Consider the following 20,451-nt stretch of genomic DNA (forward strand, 5'->3'; position numbering starts at 1 on the left):
TACATGATAATATTGCCTTTGGTGTATTTTTGAATATGAATCGCATACTACAGTGAACTACTAGAGGTAATGTTTGCCAACGAAAATTTTCCTGAAATATCTAGGTCCTAGGCTGTTTTGTGGTCCTAGGTAGGGTACTATATTCTGAAGATAACATACCCTAGGTATCTCCATCAAATCAAATGCATGAGGATGGGGGGTCAGCCGATGTAAGCCCACAGCGAGATGACGAGATTTTTTACAAATGTCAAAAATGCACTCTGGACATGGAAGTTGAGCTTATGGTTCAGGCATCAGCCTCTCTGGTCTACCTATGACCTCGCTAGCTTTGGCTTATGTTCTTGCTTCTCAGGGCTGTTCCTCCATTTAAGGTAGAATAGCACATCCTTCAGTATCCACCCCGCATGCTTGGGTGGGCCGTCACTTAGGTTCCGAAAGGTGTCGAATCAAGGAATATATGTATACCTAGGTAACACAAGGCTGCCAGGACTAGATATTCTACATACTGACTACCTCTATGGCTGGAGATGTGCAGTCTAGTATTCACTTGCAATCCAGCGACCAGGCGGGCATTGGTGTTGACCAAGGAGAACCAATCAGCCAGTCTTCCTGTCAATGCTAAAGACTGACTCGTGTATCTTCGTTTATAGTTGTCGTTCAAAGAAAGGTTAGGGTAGAAGCCCGAGCTCCTTTTGACAGGATACAAGAGCCTAGAGCCTCGGGAGTGATCCAACATGTTGCGAAAAGTAAACAGATATAGGCCCAGGAAGCCTTTTGGACACGATTCATGACCAGGCCTTTTCCATGGCGGACCCTCTTGAACCTGCACAGGCGATTGCAAAGACAACAGGAGGGCCATAGCTCCTCCCGACCAAAGATGGCAGGGCGGGGGCCAAAGCTTTGGGCAAGACCATCCTCATGAGGAGAGCAGGTCACGCAGGGACCTCGGTGCATGTCAGTGCAGAACTGCAGACTGCAGTATCTCCACCCAAAGAAGTGATTTAAATTTAGATAATTAGAATGATCATTGGCTCCGAACTTCGGCCCCGGAAGAGGGGACCTTTTCCAACGTCACATGCCTCACCGCCCTTCATCCGGTGGGGATATGCGCGCAGCTCCTCCTCCTCATTCCTTCTCCCATCTTCATCGCATGGCGCCTTGGCCCTTGGCTTTCCCAGATTGACTGGGACTATATGGGGTGACGATGCGATCGAGCTGTCCCGCTAGATGTTGGAATAGCTTCCGGCGTGTCTCCCAGTCACGCCTCTATTCGAGCGTGCGGGAGCAACACCCGCCGCCATGGCGACCCGCCTCCGCCTTGGACGAGTATGATTCACCATGTCACACCCTCCATGTCCCCGCCGCCCACGCACCTGGACCCTTCAACTGACTCATACATCCTTTGGTGGTAGATGGGCTGAGCGTCAGGCCCGCCCGATCAGTCTTCGCCAGTTGACATTCTTTGGCCGTACGTTGACCGAGCCTCGCTTGATTAGCTCGGCGAACTATGTGCGGACTGAATTACCAACACGGTCTGCGTTCCACCCCTGGACAGCGAGCCAGTGGCTCTTGTGTCAATCTCCCTGGGCCTGTGGATTACTGACATCCATTTGTCAACAGACTTGCGCATCGCCTGCGAGATATTCAACAGCTGCCCTACGTGGTCGTCGCCAACCCACACCTTTCTCTGGTCTATGAACTCTACTACAAGGCCTTTGAGCGATTCCGTGTGATTCCCGAGATCCAATCACTGGATGACAATGATCGATTCTGTGATATTCTCCGGGATATGCTGAGAGAGCATTTGGTGGTGATCCCAAACCTGGCGATGGGGGTTCTCGAGTGCCGCAATCTGGTCCCACCCAATGAGATGGACAAGTTCATGAACACTCTTCTACGAGCGGTACGCATGATGCATCGCCCTTTTTCTTTTGAGGGGGGTTAAATTACTATCACCACCGTGATCCTCGACACTGACCTGTTGTGCACAGCGCATCTCTCGCCGGGTCATTGCCGAGCAACATCTCGCTCTGACCGAAACATTCAATTCCCCCTGGCATTTCCAAGACTCCCACGACCGGACCGACTTGAATGCCGATTTTGTAGGCGAAGTCTTTTTGAAGTGCAGAGCCAAAGAGGTTGTTGAGCGCTGTGGACGAGTAGCCCAAGACCTGATGCGCCAGACTTCGAGTACTGCACAGCTTCCCGAGATCAAAGTGCAGGGGCATCTCGATGCGACCTTCCCGTACATTCTGAGCCACCTGGAGTATATTGTGGGGGAGTTGCTCCGGAACTCGGTGCAGGCCGTGGTTGAGAGATATCACGACTTGGGCCATCCGCCACCACCCATTGAAGTACTGATCTGCGAAACGCCTCAGCACGTGATTATGCGTATCTCGGACCAGGGCGGTGGGATTCCGCGGGAGATCCTCCCGTACCTGTGGTCCTTCAGCAAGGGACCGCGCACCCAGACTCGTCTGGAGAATCTGGGGCGTGTCCCGGCCATGGCTGCGACGATGCAGGAATTGAAGGTGACCGAGCGCAAGCCCGAACGTGAAAGCTGGCACGAGGGGTCTCTGGATTCCTTGACCTCTCGGCCCCCCAACCTGCGGCTGGGGATGGGACTGCCGATGAGTCGGGTCTATGCCGAGTACTGGGCCGGCAGCCTGGAGCTCCATAGTCTGGAGGGATACGGTGTCGATGCCTTTCTCCAGATCTGCAAGTTGGGGAACAAGAACGAGCAGGTGACGACCCGTGCCGCCATTGATGCCGTATAAGGCCACGGTGGGACCTGGAATAGCGCGCGCGTGTGTGCGCTATTTCCGGTTCCCACAGATCTATCGGGTGCACATGCTTGAAATTTGTAGGCTGCCTCTCTTGGGCCGATCATTCCTTAGGCTTAGCAGCGCCACCTCAAGTAGCAGACAATGGACCCTTGTCCCCAAACACGTTTCCGGTAATCCTGCTGCCTGTCCTGTAGTGCCTCGCCAAGACAGCGGGACACTGTGATCTTGAAAAGGTGGAGGGAGTGCCCCGAGGAGAAGGAAGTGGGTATATTGCATATGTCCGGTTTTTTCTGCCTGACAATCTTGCAGTCGTCTGCCATTCCACAGTCGAGCTGTGGAATCTTTCCAAAAGGCGAAACACTCCCGACACACGGTTACTCGGCGCGTGCTGGGCTATTTCCACGGGGATCGGGACACTGACATCAGCATGGGGCGGTATGTCTTGGCAGCCTTAAGACTGGGGCATCCACCTCCCCGTGGAGCTCCCCGAGGTGACCCCGTCAGCCCTACGAGAATATTGGGCTGCACCCCCAAAAATACAGCAATCACTTTGTACAAAGATTACAGCCAATCCTCTGAATGACAAAAATCAAGTCTTTTTTTGTTTGACACTTTTGGAGAGAATGATTTTAGACATTGGCAGTGCAGTTCTGCTTTACACACTCCTGTATCCATGTACATGGTTCGGTCATTGCACTGTGCCTAACTAGCCGGGTGTACTCTTGCAGCTGCAGAGTGATCCGACAGTGGCGCGGTTACTGCTGACGTCGATGTCGATCATTGGGTCACCAGCCTCGACTGATCCTGGCAAAACATATGGTACACACGGTACTGGCCTACTTAGTAAGTTAGTACGAGGATCATACTACGGAGGTGTATGCACCTCCCTACTATTTATACCCAGCGTCCTGTCTCCCGAGCTTTTCTGACCTGGGAAAGTCAACAGAAAAAAAAAACGTAAACAATTGACATCGCATACACCCATATCACCTCGATTCTCAAATTCACCCATCTCATCCTACGCGCTCTTGTTTGACTCGACCGTTCCAATCAAAATGGCCGGCGCTTGCTCTACCTTGTGCTTGATTCTCATCACGCTCTTCAGTAAGTTTCCCACTGACGCTATTCATTCCATCTACACCAGCTCTTCAATCCCTCCTGGCCGTGTCGCAATCACTTTCACCGCGACTCTCTCTCTCTCTCTCTCTCTCTCTCTCTCTCTCTCTCTCCCTCCACCTCTTTCCGTCTTTCTTTGTTTTGTTCTCTTTTATTCTCCCCTCTCAATCGCCCCCTTGGACCATATCTCCTGCTCTCCTGAACCCCCACCAAACACCCAGAGTGGAATCTCTGCTGCCTACAACAAACAAAATCCAGTCCCCCCATCCGAGTCGATCTCATCTGATTCTACTTTGTCAATTTCCTCCAAAAAAAAAGTAACAGTATCACTAACTGAATCCCAGTCCCTCCTCTCGGAGTTTTCATGATCGCCGGCTGTGGTGCCGATTTCTGGATCAATGTCCTCTTGACCATCCTCGGGTACGTGATTGCCATGGGAGTTCGAATTTCCCCCTCTCCCCCTCCCCTTACTTGCTGCATGATCTCAGTCTAGATGTGATGCAAGGAAGAATGCCCCCTTTTTTTTTAGAAAAAAAAAGAAACGAAAAGAGGTCACCCGTCATTAATACATGTCTATCTTCTAGATACTTCCCCGGTCATATCCACGCCTTTTATCTGGAATACGTGTATTACCAGCGTCGCGATCGTGATCCCGCAACGCGCGCCACACAGCAGCCTGCACCGGGTGTTTACTCGGAGCGTATCCAGAATGGTGGTCATTCCCGTGCGCCGAATCCCAATTACGGGGCTGTTTGAGGGTGAGATGTGTTAGTGAGTTTTTATGAAGGTGTATTGGGGGATGTTTTTGTTTTTGATTCAAGAGGGAGAGGGGTGCAAGGAGACCCCTGTATTTCATATCTGGTACTGGTGGAAGGGGATTTTGTGGATTGCGGAGGTTGAGATGGATGGATTGAATACCTATTCCCTTTTTTTTTTTTTTGGTTTGGATTGTAGATTGGATTCGCTTGGGCATTTGTACTGGTGGTTTTTTCTCTTTTTTCTTTCTTGTTTCTTTCTTTTTGGTGTCTCTTTTTTTTGCGTTGGGCCAACTGGATGACTTCCTCTATCCTTAGGGTTGATAATGTTGTTTGAGAAGCCTTTATTGTTTAATTGTTTCCCCCCTATGGGGACAGCTCTATCGGACTGGATTGGAGACATGGTATTGATTGGAAAGAAAATCGCCATTTTATGATCCGCGCATACATCCAAAAGACCCGCAAAGTGCAGTAAGTATCCTGTAGACAGAAAAACAGCCCACCGGGTCTATGGGGAAGGGGTAAAACTTTTCAATGACAAGGAATATATCAAGAATCCCCAATTTCCCACGGCGATTCGTACGCGCCACGCTCACAAATAGAGAATCATCCAATCGTGGACCCTCCTCCATCACTGTCGGCACTGTCGGTCCATGGCATTTTTCTCATTACACACCAGTCTGCGCACTCTCCACCTTCTTGCCCTTCAGAGCCGGGAAATCAAAGCTCTCACTACTGATCAACTGACCCTCGGTGTGAGGCGCCGCCCCCGTCCCCGGCGCCCACAGCAACGCACCCACCCAGGGCTGCACATTCCATCCCACCGACAAGGTGACGTTCTCGCGCTCCGCCAATCGGCCCGTGATATCACTGATTTGATATTTGGCCTTTTGCCCTCGCAGACGCAACATCCCGGGGTTCTCCAGCTTCTTCTGGGCTCGAGCGCTGGCCGCGGAGGAGGTCTTGGAAGTGCGCTTGGACTTGGTGGACCGCTTGGAGTTTCCGGTCTTGGAGAAAGTCAAGGAAGAAGGGAGGGAGGAGAGGACGTGTTCTTTGAGATTGGCAAAGGAGTAAGGGGAGGGAGCGGCGGGGATGATGGTATCCCAGATGATGGCTTCCGAGGCACGAGTCTGTGTGGTGCCGGGCTGGTCAGAGGAGGAATAGGTCGCGTAGACGTAGACGAAGAGTTGCTTGGTGTTCCAGTTAAAGAGGGGAGTCAGGTCGGCGTCGAGGTCGAAGCGGATTTGGGCATATTCTTCACGTTTTGTCGAGTAGTAATGGGGTCGGCCTTTGACGCTGCGGGATAGGGCCCATAAGATGGAACTGTTAGCTTTGTAATTTAAATGGACATGTGCAGCGCGGCACGAGACAGAGGAGAGGAAGAATAGTTATCCCCATCCTCTTCCTCCCCCCGCCGATGAGTGGCCATTCTTCTCTCTGGGTGATAGAGCTTTGTATTTTTTGGTCTCCTTTGGCCTGGGGCCTTGGGGCTCGGTCGAGATTGAAGAATACAGCCTTGCAAAGGTCGACTCATGAATTTGGTGATTTCAGTTCAAGGGACAAAGTAAAGCGAGCGCAATCTTACACCTGAACATTCTTCAACGAGACCGACGCTGTCGTCGCATCGGTGGGAAACAGAAGCACCGAGAGCGCAGCCGCTCCGGCCACCACTAAGGCGACGGTGGTGAAAAAGCCAAAGACGGCTTGTAGTCGATTCAATGCCGAATGCATGACCGCACAAAAAGGGACCAATCCGGTCTGCAAATCAAGGACAGAGGAGGGAAAGTATAACGTTCGAGAACGTCGTCAATACGAAAAAGGTGGAGGTGTTTCGCCGATGAAGCCAGCTGGGCGTGTTTGGGAAAGCTTATCGATATGACGACGATAAGCTGATTAGATAACGATGGGGTCAGCTTCCCCTGGGAGATAAGCCGATAAGAGCAGAACTTGGGGAAGGCGGAGACGGAACTCGCGGAGACTCTGTTGGTCGCAGTGGAAGTTTGTATACTCGAGTAGATTCTTTTTTTTCTTTTTGCCGGGAGTGGTGGAAGGCTTATTAAAGGAGAGACTTCGGACTAAAGGGGAGGGAAATCCGTACCTCATCTCATAAAAGGGCATTGTTTTCTCGAAGCGGTGATCCAGTCGTCCTCGAATCTTCATCCACGATAACACCCTCTCCCAACTGAATAACCATCCAACAACGATACTTTACCCCCTTCCACCTTCTCTCAAGCATGGGGGACTACACGCTTTTCTGCTATGGTAATCTCATATCTTCCCCTGAAGCGACAAGTGAAACTTCATTTCCCGCCGACTTCGTTGCCACACTGTCAGCTAAAAAGGCATCATACAGGAACACTCATGGCCCCGCAGATGCTGCACAGAGTCATCCACGGCACTACAACCCCGCAGCCCTGGCAAAAAAACCTCATTCGCTTCCAACCCGCCCGGCTGTACGGCTATCGGCGCCATCGCGTCCAAGGTGCAGAGTACCCCGGCATTTTTGCCGAGTCATCGCCCTCCGAGACCGCCGTCTTGGGTGTCCTGGTTTCCGGCCTGACCGAGGGCGACATGTACCGACTAGACCGCTACGAGGGCAGTGAGTATGTCAAGGAGTCGGTCAAAGTGCGTACACTTCACTCGAAAGCCCATGGAAAAGTGACGTCCGAGGATGAGCTGTTCAAGGAACTCAATGCGGCCGAGTCGGGCGCCGCCAGGGAAGGGGACGAGGTTCTGGCAACGACGTATGTGTGGGTTGCGGGCAAGGAGTGCCTGGAAGAGGCGGAATGGGATTTTGAGAGATTCAAGCGAGATAGACTGGCTTGGTGGGTTGGTGCGCATGAGAGTGAATGGTAGGACGGTAGTATGGCAAGCTCTTTGGTGATGATTCTGGTGGGATTGGGCTTGGACGGGAGGATGGGCATTGACCGGAGTGTTGTTCGAGCTTGAACGATAGACCTTCTTAGAGTAGATTCGGGCGCAATTCGGATTTTGTGCGGGACCTGTGCAAGGTACCGAAAGAGTAAATGAGAGGAGCAAGGACTCATGCTATAAGTTGTAGAGTCTGTTCATTCGGCCATGCAATTAAAGGGTTGAACCCCTGGTATGGAAGGAGAGGAAAGCTTCAAGGGAAAAGACTCATGTCTAGCATACAATGACCGAGAGCTAGGGCATGGAGGTGGAACAGTGGGGATCAGAGGAGAATAGGTATGGATCATAGAATGGTCACAAAGCAAAATGCATGCCCGTTAACGATCAACCCTCCATGGGGTTTTAGCGACCACAATGTCGAAAAAGTCTGCCAGATGGAAATTCATCGGTCTTCCCCCTAAAGAAAAGATAAAAGCAAACGGCAGAACAGGCCGTGTGTTGAAAAAGAAGCCTGAAGGACTCAGTCCACCCGGACAGAATCCTTGACCCTTGACTCCAGTTTTTTCGGTTCCTTCGGCGGAGGAGTGCGCGGTACTTGGACTGCGGGCTGCACTTGGACCTCAACCTGGGGAAGTTGAGCTGGTGGGTTGTCCTTACCAGTCTTGCCAGAGGGCTTGTGATCTCGAGAAATACCAGGCTTGCTTTCGTGGCCGCCGCTTCGTGAGGTCTTTGTCTTGTCTGACTTGAGCCTTTGATTCTCCCCTCGATCAGAGTTACGCTCTCGAATCGTCGAGGCCGCCATCTCTTGACTGTCTGGTATCTCTTGAATATCCACGGAGTCATGGGTGACACCACGTTGCCCAGGGGACACTGTGCTGGGTTTGGAATTCTCCGTTCGCTTCGGCGCCGAGACGGGAGCCATGGGCACCAGGACAGGCAGATCGAAAGCGGTATCGTCATCCGCTGGCTCTGTCTGCGCCAGGCCACGATCCTTGTCAGAAGTCTCCCGTGTCTCAGTCTCATGAGTCGACCCTGCAGTAGGCTTTGCCACCTGCACCTTGGGTGGTGCATTATTGGAGTCATTGTCGTCGAGCTTTGGGGTTCCAAGAAGGAAGGAGATCGGTTGTTGATCCGCTAAAAGACCATTTTTGGGATCAGCGCCCTGTTCCTCGTACAACTGGTCGAGGAAATTTCTCATGCGTATTCGAAGAAGCCCTGAAGCTAATGGAGGCCAATCCTCTTCCACGGTCATTTCCCTTTGAAGAACTCTCGTCACAAATCGATCGGGGTTGCGAGCAAAGTTCTCCAAGTATGCCAGCAGGTACAGCCCACAGTCAGAGTAGTTGGGTTGAAGCGGAATGTTTTGCGCCCGCATTCCCTTGATTTCCATGTTCGGGTTGCTGATCTCCATCCTCCGCTTCGATGCGGCCTCCCGGCAGATGTACTCGCGCAAAAGTTTGACTGTCGGGGAGCGCGGAGCATCCAGTGAATCGAAGGTGATAATCGCCGTCTGACCAGGATTGAGCTTGACGCCGCCACGTCGCTTTTTGGGCTTGCTCTTGCCCGGTTGTTTGCTAGTAGACCGTTCCTGGCCAGATCCAAGCGCTTTGCGGGCCGAGACAGGCTCAGCCTCGACTCCGCCTGGCACCGGCGTCGGAGGCTCTTCCTTGGATATGGTCTTGGTCCGGTCTTTGGTGGTAATCGAATCGAGCGACTGCATTGTCTTTTCCGAGGGTGGAGAGGTTGAAGCTGTCTTTTCTGGCTCACCATCTGAAGGCCCCGATGGAGCAGGCATTACCTCTGGTTCCAGGGATTCAGCAATCTCTTCCGCATCATTTGCGGGTAGTTGAGGCGGAGTTTTCTCCCTATGATATGATGTGCTGGGTTCCGGGCTCCCTGCTGCATCTTGCACCAGCCGAGGTAGGTTACAGATGATCGCGACATACCAGTGCGCACTCTGGTTGATGGGTACCACAATATAATCGTAGCTGAATAAATCCACGTTCCGCGTCCACTTCTCAACAGCGTCGTAATTAATCTCACGAGGCCCCTTATTTGTCAGAGTGGCAAAGAAGTACGAATTGAAGAAGTAAACTCGTTTGGCAACGTCGGGACGGGTGCGGTCGAGATGGTCTTGCAAGAAGCGTATGTAAAAGGCGATCAAGTTGTCATTCAACAACTGGTTCTCGCGCAGCCGATCACGGTCGTCCACGTTGACCTCCTCCTTCTTCTTGCCCACTTTAGGATAGACCAGCGGCTTCTTCCAATTCTTTCGAAACGGATCATGTTGTAAGGCGAGGTCAGACGTGTCAGAAGTAGCAAGAGGGTCACTGGCAGTGAGTCCCCGAGACCGACGCGTCATAGTTCTCGTTTCTCGTTGGCTCTCGGGCTCTCGTGTGATGTGAGGACTGAACTTCTTGACGGAAATTTCAACTCCGACATCCCGTTCCAGCGGTGGCTGTTCCAATTTTGGAGCATTCGATACGGCCTGTTCGGTTGTCTTCAAAATGCCTGATGACCGAACATTTTCCGAACTTTGTAACTGTTTATCAGATTCACTGGCGGATCCTTCTAACATGGAAGAAAGCTTTTTTCCTTTTACCTTCGAGGCAGGCTTGACGGGGGACGGCAACGATTGGGGTTGCGAATGAGCCTCCACGATAGGTCTGCTGCAGTTTGCACGTAGACGCATGTCCTGGTTGTAAATTGAAAATGCATTGTCCAGCCACTCTCTGCCAGACAGTTAGCAAAGCGCACTTTCATTTGATCAAGGGAATATCGAGTGCTTACGAGCTTTTCTCAACGCATTTCGTATTGCGGTCCTGCATTTGCGCTACTCGATTTTTCACAAAGTCTCTGTCGCCCGTTGTGGAGAATTGCATGTCGAGAATATTACCAGGAGCGTTTTGATAGTCTCTCAGCTGAAGACGCACTTTCTGGCTTCCTGCAGCGTGCAAAATGGCCCTCACGTGGCGAAACAAGACTTCCTCTGGTCTGCCGCCAGTCACACTCGCCCCAAAAACAATCCGATCAGGGCACACATCAATTGACGTTTCCCGTCCATCTTCGACGAGCTTATGGATGAGACCAAATCGAACGTACCGAAGGGAAGCTGTGCGCTTCTCAGAGTCTGTTTGATCTCGTCTTGTTTTTTTGCTCTTCTTGTTGAGCCGTGACACGAATTGAGTGGGCTCAATGTCAGATGGGGACCGTTTCCGTGAAGGGGAGACCAGGGTGGACTCGAGCTCTTTCAGGCCGTCTTTGATGAGGTCTACCTGGTGCAATTGTCTCCGAGGCGGCTGTGTGGTCACCTCGCCCTGGAGTTCATCGGGGCTGTCGTCCGGGTCCAAAGTATGTTGCACTTTCCTCGATGATGGCAGGTGCTCAGAATGCTGGTCGTGGCGGACCGAATCGGAATCTGTCATTTCGATCGTACCAAGTGTAGTTCTTTTCAGCCTGGGTGAATTGGAATGATGAAGAGCTAGGTTTCTGTCGGTAAAGTCAAGCGCGGAGACCGACGATCGCCGCTGGGCTGCGGCTCCCAATGTGAATGATTCGTCGGTGAAGCTGGCAATGGATGAAAGTCGTCCCCTTGAGTACGGTTGACTGCTGCGGCCCACCGTGGCTTCTACACCTCGAAATTCTGAGACCACAGGGGCCTGACGGTTGTTTCTGGTCCCCGGTAGAGAGAAGTTTGAGACTGGAGAGGTTCGGAATGAGTGATTGGCAGAAGCTGAGGGCTCCACCGTGCCAGGGGCTGTTCGGATCTTTCGAGAGGCATCACCAGTTCCCGAGACGTCATGGCACCGTCGCTTGCTTGGTCGACTCGAGTCGCGAAAGTCTTGCAAGTCCTGCAGATGTTGATGGTGGCGGTTAAGATAAGTTTCGGGAGTTTTGGCCTTTTTTGAAGCCCGAACTGGCCCACTTTGACGAGAATTCGATATACGGTCTGCTGGTCGAAATGCCCCAGAAGCCTTGACCATGCATTAGCATCACAACTCATTAACTGGCACAGTGGGTGACATCTTACACCAGGCTTTGGCCGGTTTGGTTTCGTTCTTCCAGCACCCGGTTTGATTTCTAGCGCCCCTGAGGGGCTAATTTCGACCATCAGAAATCTGTCAAACAAGAAACTCATCTTCTGTCCCCCAATCGGATTGCGCACTTCGCAAAGAGCAGGATACGTACCGGCGGACAGCTCCCAGCAGTCGGGCCTCATCTTCCTTATCTTGACTCAACATCGGTAATCGCCCACCTTACCTGTTGGCGGATCTCATCAGCAATCCGGCGCAAACGAAACTAGGAGGTCCGGGCAAATTTACCCAACTCTCGCGGCTATGTTATCGTATGTGGGCGAATGCAGGATTGATCCACCGATGGATTTAGAGTAAAGTAGAAGAGAAGATTCGTGCGCATAACTTTGAGTGTTCTGGAAGCGAAGTAAATTTTTAGTATAAAAACATTTAACAACACTTCAGCGTGACTGAGGCTCAAGGCGGAGAAAAAGTTGGCGGGGAAAGACGAGCAGGCGAATGGTTTATTTCGGCACATTGATGGGCGTTGATCCTTGATCGATCGTTTCGCAGTGATATGAAACCAAAGAGCTCTTTTTATGACATCGAAAATGCATCTCGCGGCGCAAGATATACTCGAACGTACCTGCAGAGCAGTATGTCGCACTCTTAGTAGCTTCAGATGAAAGCAGCAGTTGTTTCCTCTGTTCTGCGCAGTAGTGACTGATCCGTTGTTCGCATTCAATATTCGGCCGCGAGACTCGGCAATATCGAAGTCGTAAGTGGCGAATGCGAGGGAGGTTGGCGTGGGGAACGCGATCACAGGTGCTGCCGTGAAATTGGATTGCGGTGGCCGTCTAGCGGCCGTTGATGGCCGTTACTTTGAGGACAAGATAGCAGAGATGGGAGCAAGTGCCGGCTAAAAGGCACACTGGGATACGGAAAGAGGCAAGGAATCCATACAAATGCCAGATTTGAGGCGACCACAACCCATCCGGATCTCGCGCCTTGGAAAAGAGCTCTCTTCGTGAGATTTATCGCGGAGAAATGTGGTCCAGTTAAGTTTATGCCACCATCTTGCGGGAGGCGGTAAGTTTTCATATGCGCCTGACGTTTCAGGCGGTCAGCTGTATCATCGTGACTGATGACGATGTGCAGCAGCCTACATTAATGGGGGTCTTTGTGAAATTGACGAAACTGGTGAACATGCATCATGCTTCTAGCAAATTCATTCGTGGCCGTGAAGGACCTACTGGTCAAACATAATTGATCAAGAGCCGCCCACAAAGGTATCCTGCAAGGAAGACAGCATTCAAGAAAAATCAGAAAAAGGCCCACATACTGTCGGACAGACTGTGACATATGCAACGTGCTGGCTGCAGCAGATGGAGGACTGGCAAGGAGAAAATAATCGAGAATAGAAAGGCAAGAAGATGGCACGTAAGACTCAGAAGAAGAAAGAAATTCATAGCACAGAGAATAGCGCAGTGCAGACATGTCAAAAAAAAAAGAATCGAATCAAAACCGCTGAGTTCGCCTCAATGCCCGCCGTCCCTCCAGACCCAAACGCGTCCCAATGAGTAGTAAAATTGTGCAGGATATCCTCTTTAGTTTTTCTTCCGTGAACTTTACTGTACAGGGCTCGAGGCCAAGTTGGTTGAGTGTGGACCTTACAGGGCGGGACTACCCTTGCCCTTGTCCGCGTCGTCATGGCCGGCGCGACGCCGCTCCACTCCAGAATGGCCAGTTGGGTTGGAGGTAGTGATTTGAGTCTTCTCTTGGCGAGCCTGGTCAATGGCAGAGCGCTGGGCAATACTGTCGTCGTGGCTCTTCCAGACGATGTTGGTGTCGGCGGGAAATGCGAGCATGCGCTTGATGGTCTCCCTGTGGGTCATGATTCATTAATATGGAAGCCTGCTGTGGATGAGGAAGGGTTCTATGCCGGGACAGCCCGTACCTGATCTTAATATTACGACCACCGTCGTTCTTTGTCCACACGCTCAAGACATCCTCACCTCCGCGCACGCTCAGTACCGCACCACAGACTTCGTCGCCCGCCTCGGCGAACTGGTCACCCACCAAAGCCAGCAGTAGATCCTCCCAGTACCGGTCGGCGACACCCTTCTTCAGCCGGACGATCCACTTGCCACCCCGCTTGTTGGCCTCGTCCTCCCAAACCGGCCGGATTCCCTTCTTGAAGATATGATAATCCGACACGGTAGGGAGAAGCGATGGCCGCTTCAGGTGCGAATAGACCGCCCAGAAACTCTCGACGGATGCTATCGACGCCAAGGGTACCGTCGATTTCTCATAATCGGAGTACTTTGGGGTGGGTGGGCGATACCAGACGATCCAGGTAGACTTCAGCGGGTGCTCTCCCGCTCCAACCTGGCCATTGACGAGCCCCTTGGACCGCGTTGAGTCATTCTGGTCTGTCAGAGCGTCGCGCTTTTCACCTGGAGTTTTGACATCCGTCGAGCCGCCGGGGGTCTTGGGCGCACCAAACGAGGCGAAAGCTCCGGTGCCCAGTGCGAAAGCCGACGAGGCGTTGGTTGAGGGGGACGAGACACCGGCAGAGAGTGGAGAGATCGCATTGAATGGATTTGAACGACCGTGGGAGCTGTCAGGGCCGAAGCGCTTGGATGGGCGGGGCAGGTCAACGCGAGCACCGTCCTTGCCGTCCGTGCCGGACATCGAAAGTGACAATTTGGAGGAGCTATTGACGACCCGAGGGACGCAAAAATCAGTAATTCCGCTCACGCAGATCTATTTCCCCGCCGACCGAGATGACTTACTTTGCCCGACGAGTCCACAGGTTGGCGTTGTCCATAGTAGCGAGTGAATGTGCCCGAGACGCACGCGATCATGCGGGAGTCAAGTGGGAAGCGCAAAAAGACGAGGGGACTCGTTTCACAACAGGATTCGCACAATTCGGATTTAAAAAGCAAGTGGCAAGCAGCTACAGATAGCAGGAATGAACAAGTTTTTCTCCCGGAGGTTTGGCGTCAAAAAAAAAGGCGAGGGGTGGAAAACAGGCGGAGGATGCGGATGATGTGGCGGGGGTTGTACGTGTTGCAGCCGAGTGATGTCGTTGAGCAAGGGCGGAATCGAGGGTCGAGGAGCAGAAAATTGGATGATGCAAAGGTGGGAGTAATAGAGCGGTCGGAAGACAGAATAGAGAGGGGAATATGCGGGGGGTCAAATGGAATTTGGGGTTGACGGTAAAGTGTGTTGTAGGTGAAGACAAGAGGGGAGAGAAAGATCGGAGGTGGTCGAGTCGAGTGGGCTGGTCGAAAGTCGAGGAGGATTGGAAAGAACAATGCACTCTCTTCCCGTGGTGAGCGGCGGCAGTGGCAGTTTCGTCGGTCGTTCTTGCGTCGCTCGTTTCTCTGCGGCGGCCAAAAAGAGCTGCCATCCACCGTTTGGGGATTTCTGGGCCCGTTTTGCATCTCCACCAATGAACGTCGCTGAACGTGACCTTCCCGCACCGTCTATTTTTCCGCCCGCCTAGTGCCCGTTTTATATTTTTCTCGCTTCCGCCTCCGAGCTTCTTCTTCTTTCTCATAATTCAAGACCACCTACTCAAATCACCGCCAGGGTTCTTTGTTCTTTCCCACTGCCCTGGCGTTTCCGCCGTGTGTGTCGAGAATAAAATGTCGCTTCTAAAACCATCATCACGAGGGCTCTTCTGAGCTTCCCAGGATGCGTTGATGACCTGACAGACGAGACATTACCACCTAGACATCTATTTTCAAGCATCGCGTTCCCATACATATGTGCTTGGTCTGATTCGCCAAGTTGATCTTCTACCGATTGCTTGATGATGACTCGCTAGGGTACGTGCTGTGTTATTTTGAGGCTTCGGGATCTTGTCTCCCCGTTGAGTTGTTGATCATCTCTGTTTCCTTTTTTTTAACAAAAAAATGCAATTCGAATTTTATTCACTACATGACGAAAGTTTATTTGAGCTCTCTGGTAATCCGAGGCCTCAACCGCCTCCAATCTACGTAGGCTGGTTGGGCGTGAGGTTAATTGGCAAAGTCTGACCGTTTTGGAAAGCCAACCCTTTGTGAATCATACGTCAGAGAAAAACGTGTTCATGCTGACGCGATGTCTCTGACAGTGGCCTCGATGCTTTGACAGTTGTTTACATCGTGTGAAGCATCTCAATCATGGGCATATTCGGAGTACCCCTGGACGGACATTCCCGTGCTGACCCACCGGCTTGCCACCGTAGGTAACAGATTACGGGTTGGACACAATAGCTTATGATCCGACCATCCAAGGTGAAGCGAATTTAAATGAGAAAGGCCAATACGGAAAAGGAGCTCAATGATGCAAGAGGCGTTAAGTGAGGGAGCTGGTGATTCAATGCGCCTCCGGGCATGCTCTCTCTAACGATCTTAGGTGAGGGATATGAGAAGAAGTGAGTAGACAAGAGCGAGGCGGAGCGAAATTAGATTGTAGCACATAGATGGCCATACTGCTGCTGGTTTGTCCCGGTCCATGTTCAACGCGTTCCAGAGGTCGCCTCGCCACCTTCTGCGCGAGCCCGCTTGGTGTCTCGATCGCCTGTCGATACCGACGCTTCGGCCTTGCGCTTGTCTCGTTCGCGTTGGCTTTGCTGCTCGATGCGCCGGGCCTCTTTTCGCATGGCTTTAGATTCAAACTCATGCCAATCCCCTTCAACGTGTTCCAGCCTGCAAGATCGTCAGTAAGATGGAGGTAAAAAGTCAACGGATTCGGAAAGACCGATCAACGTACTCGGTAGCTTGCTGAGGAGATGGCGCCTCGGAGGTGAAGAATGGATGTTGGAGTACCTCCTCCGCAGTCGGCCGCTTGCTGGGGTCATAGTTGAAAACCGCGGTGATCATGTCCAGCGCCGCGGGGGTCAAAATATCGCGGTACAGCTCCTCAAAGACTCGCTTCTTCCGCTCCGTGGGCCGCATGAGTTGGAACCACGGCATCTCGACAAGATCCGGCCATTCGGCCCGAGTCGGAGTACCCAAGCATTGGTAAATTTTCTCAAGCTGACTGAGCTCACTGCCTTCTCCCGGGAACACGGCCTTCTTGGTGAACATTTCCATGCACACACAGGCTGCGCTCCACACATCGACGCCGGGGCCGTACCGTGTTTCGCCCAAAAGTAGTTCTGGAGGTCGGTACCAGATCGTGATCACCCGATTGGTGTAGTCCAGTTGCCGGTTCTTGGAGAAGAATCGAGCGAGGCCAAAATCTGCGTACTTCAATAAACCGGTGTTGCTGATCAGAATATTGGCTGCCTTGATATCTCGGTGCAGCACGCCGCGGTGGTGGAGGTAGCGTAGGCCTTCAAACATCTGCTTGGCGAGGTCCTTCTTGTGGGGGAGAGTAAGAGAGAAGGTGGGATGGTTAATCAGACCAGTAAGATCATGCGAGAGGTATTCAAAGACCATGAAACATTCGTTTCTCTCAACCATCACCTCCAGGAGACTGACAACATTATTGTTTCGGAGGTGTTGAAGTAGCTTGATCTCGCGGACAGCAGTTACAGGGAAGCCGTCTTTTTCGCCTTCCATGCGGATCTTCTTCAATGCCACTTTGCGTTGGGTGTAGACGTGAATACCTTTGAAGACCTTACCATAGGTGCCGGCGCCAATGACAGATTCATTGCCAGGCTTTCGGTAATACACGGAATCTGCCTGTGCAAACTCGTCGGGTATGGTTGGTCGTGGTTTTAGACGGGTAAGGATCTGTTTCGGCTTAGGAATTTCATCTCGCGGCAACCCCGAAACTGGAGCTTTCCGATGGTCATCACGCGTGTCAAAACGGCGATCATTTTTGCGCCGGTCTCGGCGGTTGTCGAGTCGACGGTCTTCCCTGTGATCGCGATATTCGCCATGGAAATCCCTAGAGTCTCGCTGATCACGAAAGTCGCGACGATCTCTAGGTTCACGTCCTCGATCGCGACCCCGATCGCGCCCTCGGTCCCTCCGTTCGAATCGTGGCTCAGGCTTGTACGTTGGCATGGGCCCATTTGTCAAGCGGTTGCGAGGTGTAGGAGGTTCAGCGGCTGGAGCACGTGGGGGAGGCTCTCGCACTTGCATACGCTGCGCGAGATCGGGAACAGGCTTCGGGCCAGTCGCTGGCGTTGTTTTTGGCTTCAATGTGAAGCTAAACTTGCCTCCTTTGCTGACGGGGGTAGAAGGCTGCACCTCCCGATTAGGAGGCGCTGTCGTCTTGCTGACATTTTCCGCCACTGGAGAGCGAGCTCGACCATTCTCTCTTTCGGGGATTCTTTCACCAGACCTGCGCCATTCTTCTGCTTCGACCGGGCGCGGAGATCCTATCTGGTCGGCAGATTGCAGGTGAGTAGAAGAGGACTTTGAGCCTGAAGGGCCATCCCGAGGGCTCGTGAACCCGCCGCGGCTATCGGATTCTGTAGCAGTCCAGTGAGCACTGTTGAAATGACGCTTAGAAGCGTTCCCCAAGCCATCGCCGGGTGAATGACGACCTGTTTCATGCCCTATGTGGTCAGACCGACTATCGTGAGTACCCGTCCTGCGAGACGAGCTCCTGATAGAAAATTCAACATGATTCATAGAGGATTCGTCAGGTGAGTCACGATGATTCCGCTCGTGATACTCCACAGAATGGTCTTTATGACTTTGATTGTTGATGGACGAGTTTCTGCCCCAGGAGAAGGAAGAAGGACAGAAGCATTAGATGACTGATCAAAAAGGTGAAGTTGGGCCGGGGGGGATGCATAAAAGCATAAAGACTCACACTGGTACAGACTGAGAAGAAGTCCTGCCATCGTTCTGTCCAACAAACCGAGTAGATTCATGGGGAGAGTCCTCATGTCGAGACGAGAAGTTCTCTCGTGAACCTCCACGACCAGTACTCGATCGATCTGTGTTGCCGCCGTGGGCAGTCTGTGTTCGATAGACAGGTGAGTGGGGACGACTGCGATCAGAGCGAGCGGGGTGATGTGATCGGCTTGGGTGGAAACCATCATCGCCTTTGTGGAAGGCGGAGGAAGCGGATACTTTTGATCCAGCTGAACGTGCAGAATGCCGTGATAGAGAGCGAGAACGAGGCCGAGAACCCCTGTCACTGTAGTCATCTGCAGGGGACCTCGGTCGACGATCAGGTGAGCCTCGATACTCATTATTCGGACCTGGTGATCTTGAATGTGCGGATCGAGAAAATTCAGGGCGACGGCGGTCTCGGCCCCTACGGTCCCGCCCTCGGTGAGGCGATCGACCGCGTGGTCCGCCGCGCCCCAAAAATCGCCCACGGGGTCCTGAGGGAGGGCTGCGGTCGCGTCTGTCGCCGTGTTTGGAGAAAGATGAGCGAGGAAGCGGCCGTTGACTTCGAGGCGAGGGACTGCGCGTTCTCTTGCGTTTTGAGGGTGGACCAAGAGGCGACTGTTCGCGTAGCGAGCTTCGAGAATCCTTGCCCACTGGTCTTGAGCTGTTCGTTGCTCTCAATTCGCCAGATAATGATGGTTGGCGCCCTTCTATTTGCCGATCTTCATGGGAGTTTGAGGGTGGTCCAGGAGAGCGACGAAGAGTTCGGTTGGAATGAAACTCATTCGAGGCGTGCGGTGCATCGGAGCTAAAGCGAGATGCACGCGGTGGTGATCGATTGTAGTAGTCATTATGATGCTCGGATTGCTGGTATGATCGTCCTCCTCGATCGTGGTGGCGGCTTCTGCCGCGGTCTCTGTTTGAACCTCGACCTCTCCGTCGTTCTCTGTCCCGGGGTTCACGGTCCAAGTCGCCGCTCCTGGAGTCTCTCAGGACCGGACTCCGACGAGACCCAGGCATTAGGTATCGGCTGACAGCATCTGGCGATGCTAGAAACAATAGAAGAAAGGCGACAGACCCCTGCGTGATCAACGAATTTCCCAACGGGTTTGAGGGGCGAAGTGGATAGTGACTCGCCGTAGCCTTGATCGCATACGCGGCGGAAGTCTTTCGGGTCTGGCAGAGAGAGCGCGGGGAAACTGTTTTTCCGGTGCACTGTGAGGCCGATGAGTAAAATGTCAGTGCAACAGGGATGTTTCTCACACACCTTGGACTATGTACTCTAGCTCGCTGTGCACAGCTTAAATGAGTCGCAGAGAAGCAGACTACTTGCTCCTGTAGTAATTAAGGATCTTCCTTGGACCTGTTGCAATAGCCAAAGGTTCCAAGAGAGACGATGTAAAAGCGGTGAATAGTCGACCCGAGAGGCCCTACGGCTCGAGCTGAAAAGCGTGCGGGATGTAGCTGCCGGAAACACCGGGAGAATCAGGCGAAAACAGGCAGTAATCGTGATGGATCAGCTGCCACTTTGCGCAGACAGGACGGCCGTAGAATCTCAGGTTGAGTGACTTTCCGAGACGGGCAGAGCTTCCGCACAAGCGGATGGCGACAATTCGCGAGTGTCGCACCAGGAGATCGCCTTTGCTCTCTGCTCCAGCTTTTGCTCTCTGACTTCTGCGCCTTGCAAGCATCTCCAGCCTGCAAGAATGTAACAGAAGAGCAAATGTGATTCCGCCAAGGAGGGTGAAAAGAGGCGGAAGCTCCCTGGTACCGCTGCTTCTATCTACGTTTTGCATAATGCCAGATGTTCAGGAACTGGGCACCAACTTGCACACAAATGCCAATGAGCATAACTCGACCTTGAACCGACCGGTGGAAGGTTCTTTGATATCGCAGGTAGCATCGCAGATCAGAGATTGGTTGACCTTCGCCCTGTCCGCTTATAGACAGTGTCTATACCCTGGCCGTGGCTGAGCACCGCTTCGATTAGTCAAGAAGTGGAAGGAATTGTCCGCGCATGGATTTTCACTTCAGGCGATCCCCTGCCTTTCGTTCGCAGCGGTGAAGCTGGCGAGACATTTTCGTGTCGTTTAAGTCCATATGAGCTTGCGCGGGGAAA

The 20,451-nt window shown here is 52.5% G+C and overlaps 8 protein-coding genes across 8 annotated transcripts; 3 read left to right on the top strand and 5 right to left on the bottom strand.

Annotated features, from left to right (window-relative positions):
- Nucleotides 1-1,338: 1,338 nt before the first annotated feature.
- POX_a00521 (uncharacterized protein) lies at nt 1,339-2,777 on the top strand (the record flags this gene model as incomplete). The annotated part of the gene is made up of 3 exons (XM_050109462.1): nt 1,339-1,532; nt 1,621-1,903; nt 1,992-2,777. The coding sequence occupies 3 exons, from the start codon at nt 1,339-1,341 to the stop codon at nt 2,775-2,777; spliced, it is 1,263 nt and encodes a 420-aa protein (XP_049973230.1).
- A 1,064-nt stretch (nt 2,778-3,841) lies between these two features.
- Nucleotides 3,842-4,658, top strand: POX_a00522 (Plasma membrane proteolipid 3; the record flags this gene model as incomplete). Its single annotated transcript, XM_050109463.1, has 3 exons — nt 3,842-3,890; nt 4,247-4,322; nt 4,487-4,658. 3 exons carry the CDS (start codon nt 3,842-3,844, stop codon nt 4,656-4,658), a joined length of 297 nt encoding a protein of 98 aa, XP_049973231.1.
- A 667-nt stretch (nt 4,659-5,325) lies between these two features.
- On the bottom strand, nt 5,326-6,388 carry POX_a00523 (uncharacterized protein; the record flags this gene model as incomplete). Its single annotated transcript, XM_050109464.1, has 2 exons — nt 5,326-5,980; nt 6,243-6,388. The coding sequence occupies 2 exons, from the start codon at nt 6,386-6,388 to the stop codon at nt 5,326-5,328; spliced, it is 801 nt and encodes a 266-aa protein (XP_049973232.1).
- Nucleotides 6,389-7,018: 630 nt separating this feature from the next.
- POX_a00524 (uncharacterized protein) lies at nt 7,019-7,513 on the top strand (the record flags this gene model as incomplete). The annotated part of the gene is made up of 1 exon (XM_050109465.1): nt 7,019-7,513. The coding sequence occupies one exon, from the start codon at nt 7,019-7,021 to the stop codon at nt 7,511-7,513; it is 495 nt and encodes a 164-aa protein (XP_049973233.1).
- Nucleotides 7,514-8,048: 535 nt separating this feature from the next.
- On the bottom strand, nt 8,049-11,769 carry POX_a00525 (uncharacterized protein; the record flags this gene model as incomplete). The annotated part of the gene is made up of 4 exons (XM_050109466.1): nt 8,049-10,260; nt 10,319-11,502; nt 11,559-11,625; nt 11,717-11,769. The coding sequence occupies 4 exons, from the start codon at nt 11,767-11,769 to the stop codon at nt 8,049-8,051; spliced, it is 3,516 nt and encodes a 1,171-aa protein (XP_049973234.1).
- Nucleotides 11,770-13,211: 1,442 nt separating this feature from the next.
- POX_a00526 (Eukaryotic translation initiation factor) lies at nt 13,212-14,371 on the bottom strand (the record flags this gene model as incomplete). Its single annotated transcript, XM_050109467.1, has 3 exons — nt 13,212-13,425; nt 13,499-14,257; nt 14,337-14,371. 3 exons carry the CDS (start codon nt 14,369-14,371, stop codon nt 13,212-13,214), a joined length of 1,008 nt encoding a protein of 335 aa, XP_049973235.1.
- Nucleotides 14,372-14,546: 175 nt separating this feature from the next.
- On the bottom strand, nt 14,547-14,990 carry POX_a00527 (uncharacterized protein; the record flags this gene model as incomplete). Its single annotated transcript, XM_050109468.1, has 1 exon — nt 14,547-14,990. The coding sequence occupies one exon, from the start codon at nt 14,988-14,990 to the stop codon at nt 14,547-14,549; it is 444 nt and encodes a 147-aa protein (XP_049973236.1).
- Nucleotides 14,991-16,051: 1,061 nt separating this feature from the next.
- Nucleotides 16,052-19,183, bottom strand: POX_a00528 (CTD kinase subunit alpha; the record flags this gene model as incomplete). The annotated part of the gene is made up of 4 exons (XM_050109469.1): nt 16,052-16,241; nt 16,306-18,046; nt 18,307-18,996; nt 19,051-19,183. 4 exons carry the CDS (start codon nt 19,181-19,183, stop codon nt 16,052-16,054), a joined length of 2,754 nt encoding a protein of 917 aa, XP_049973237.1.
- Between the last annotated feature and the right edge of the window lie 1,268 nt (nt 19,184-20,451).

Source organism: Penicillium oxalicum, chromosome I (genome assembly GCF_001723175.1).
Source record: "Penicillium oxalicum strain HP7-1 chromosome I, whole genome shotgun sequence".
Taxonomy (NCBI): Eukaryota; Fungi; Ascomycota; class Eurotiomycetes; order Eurotiales; family Aspergillaceae; genus Penicillium; species Penicillium oxalicum.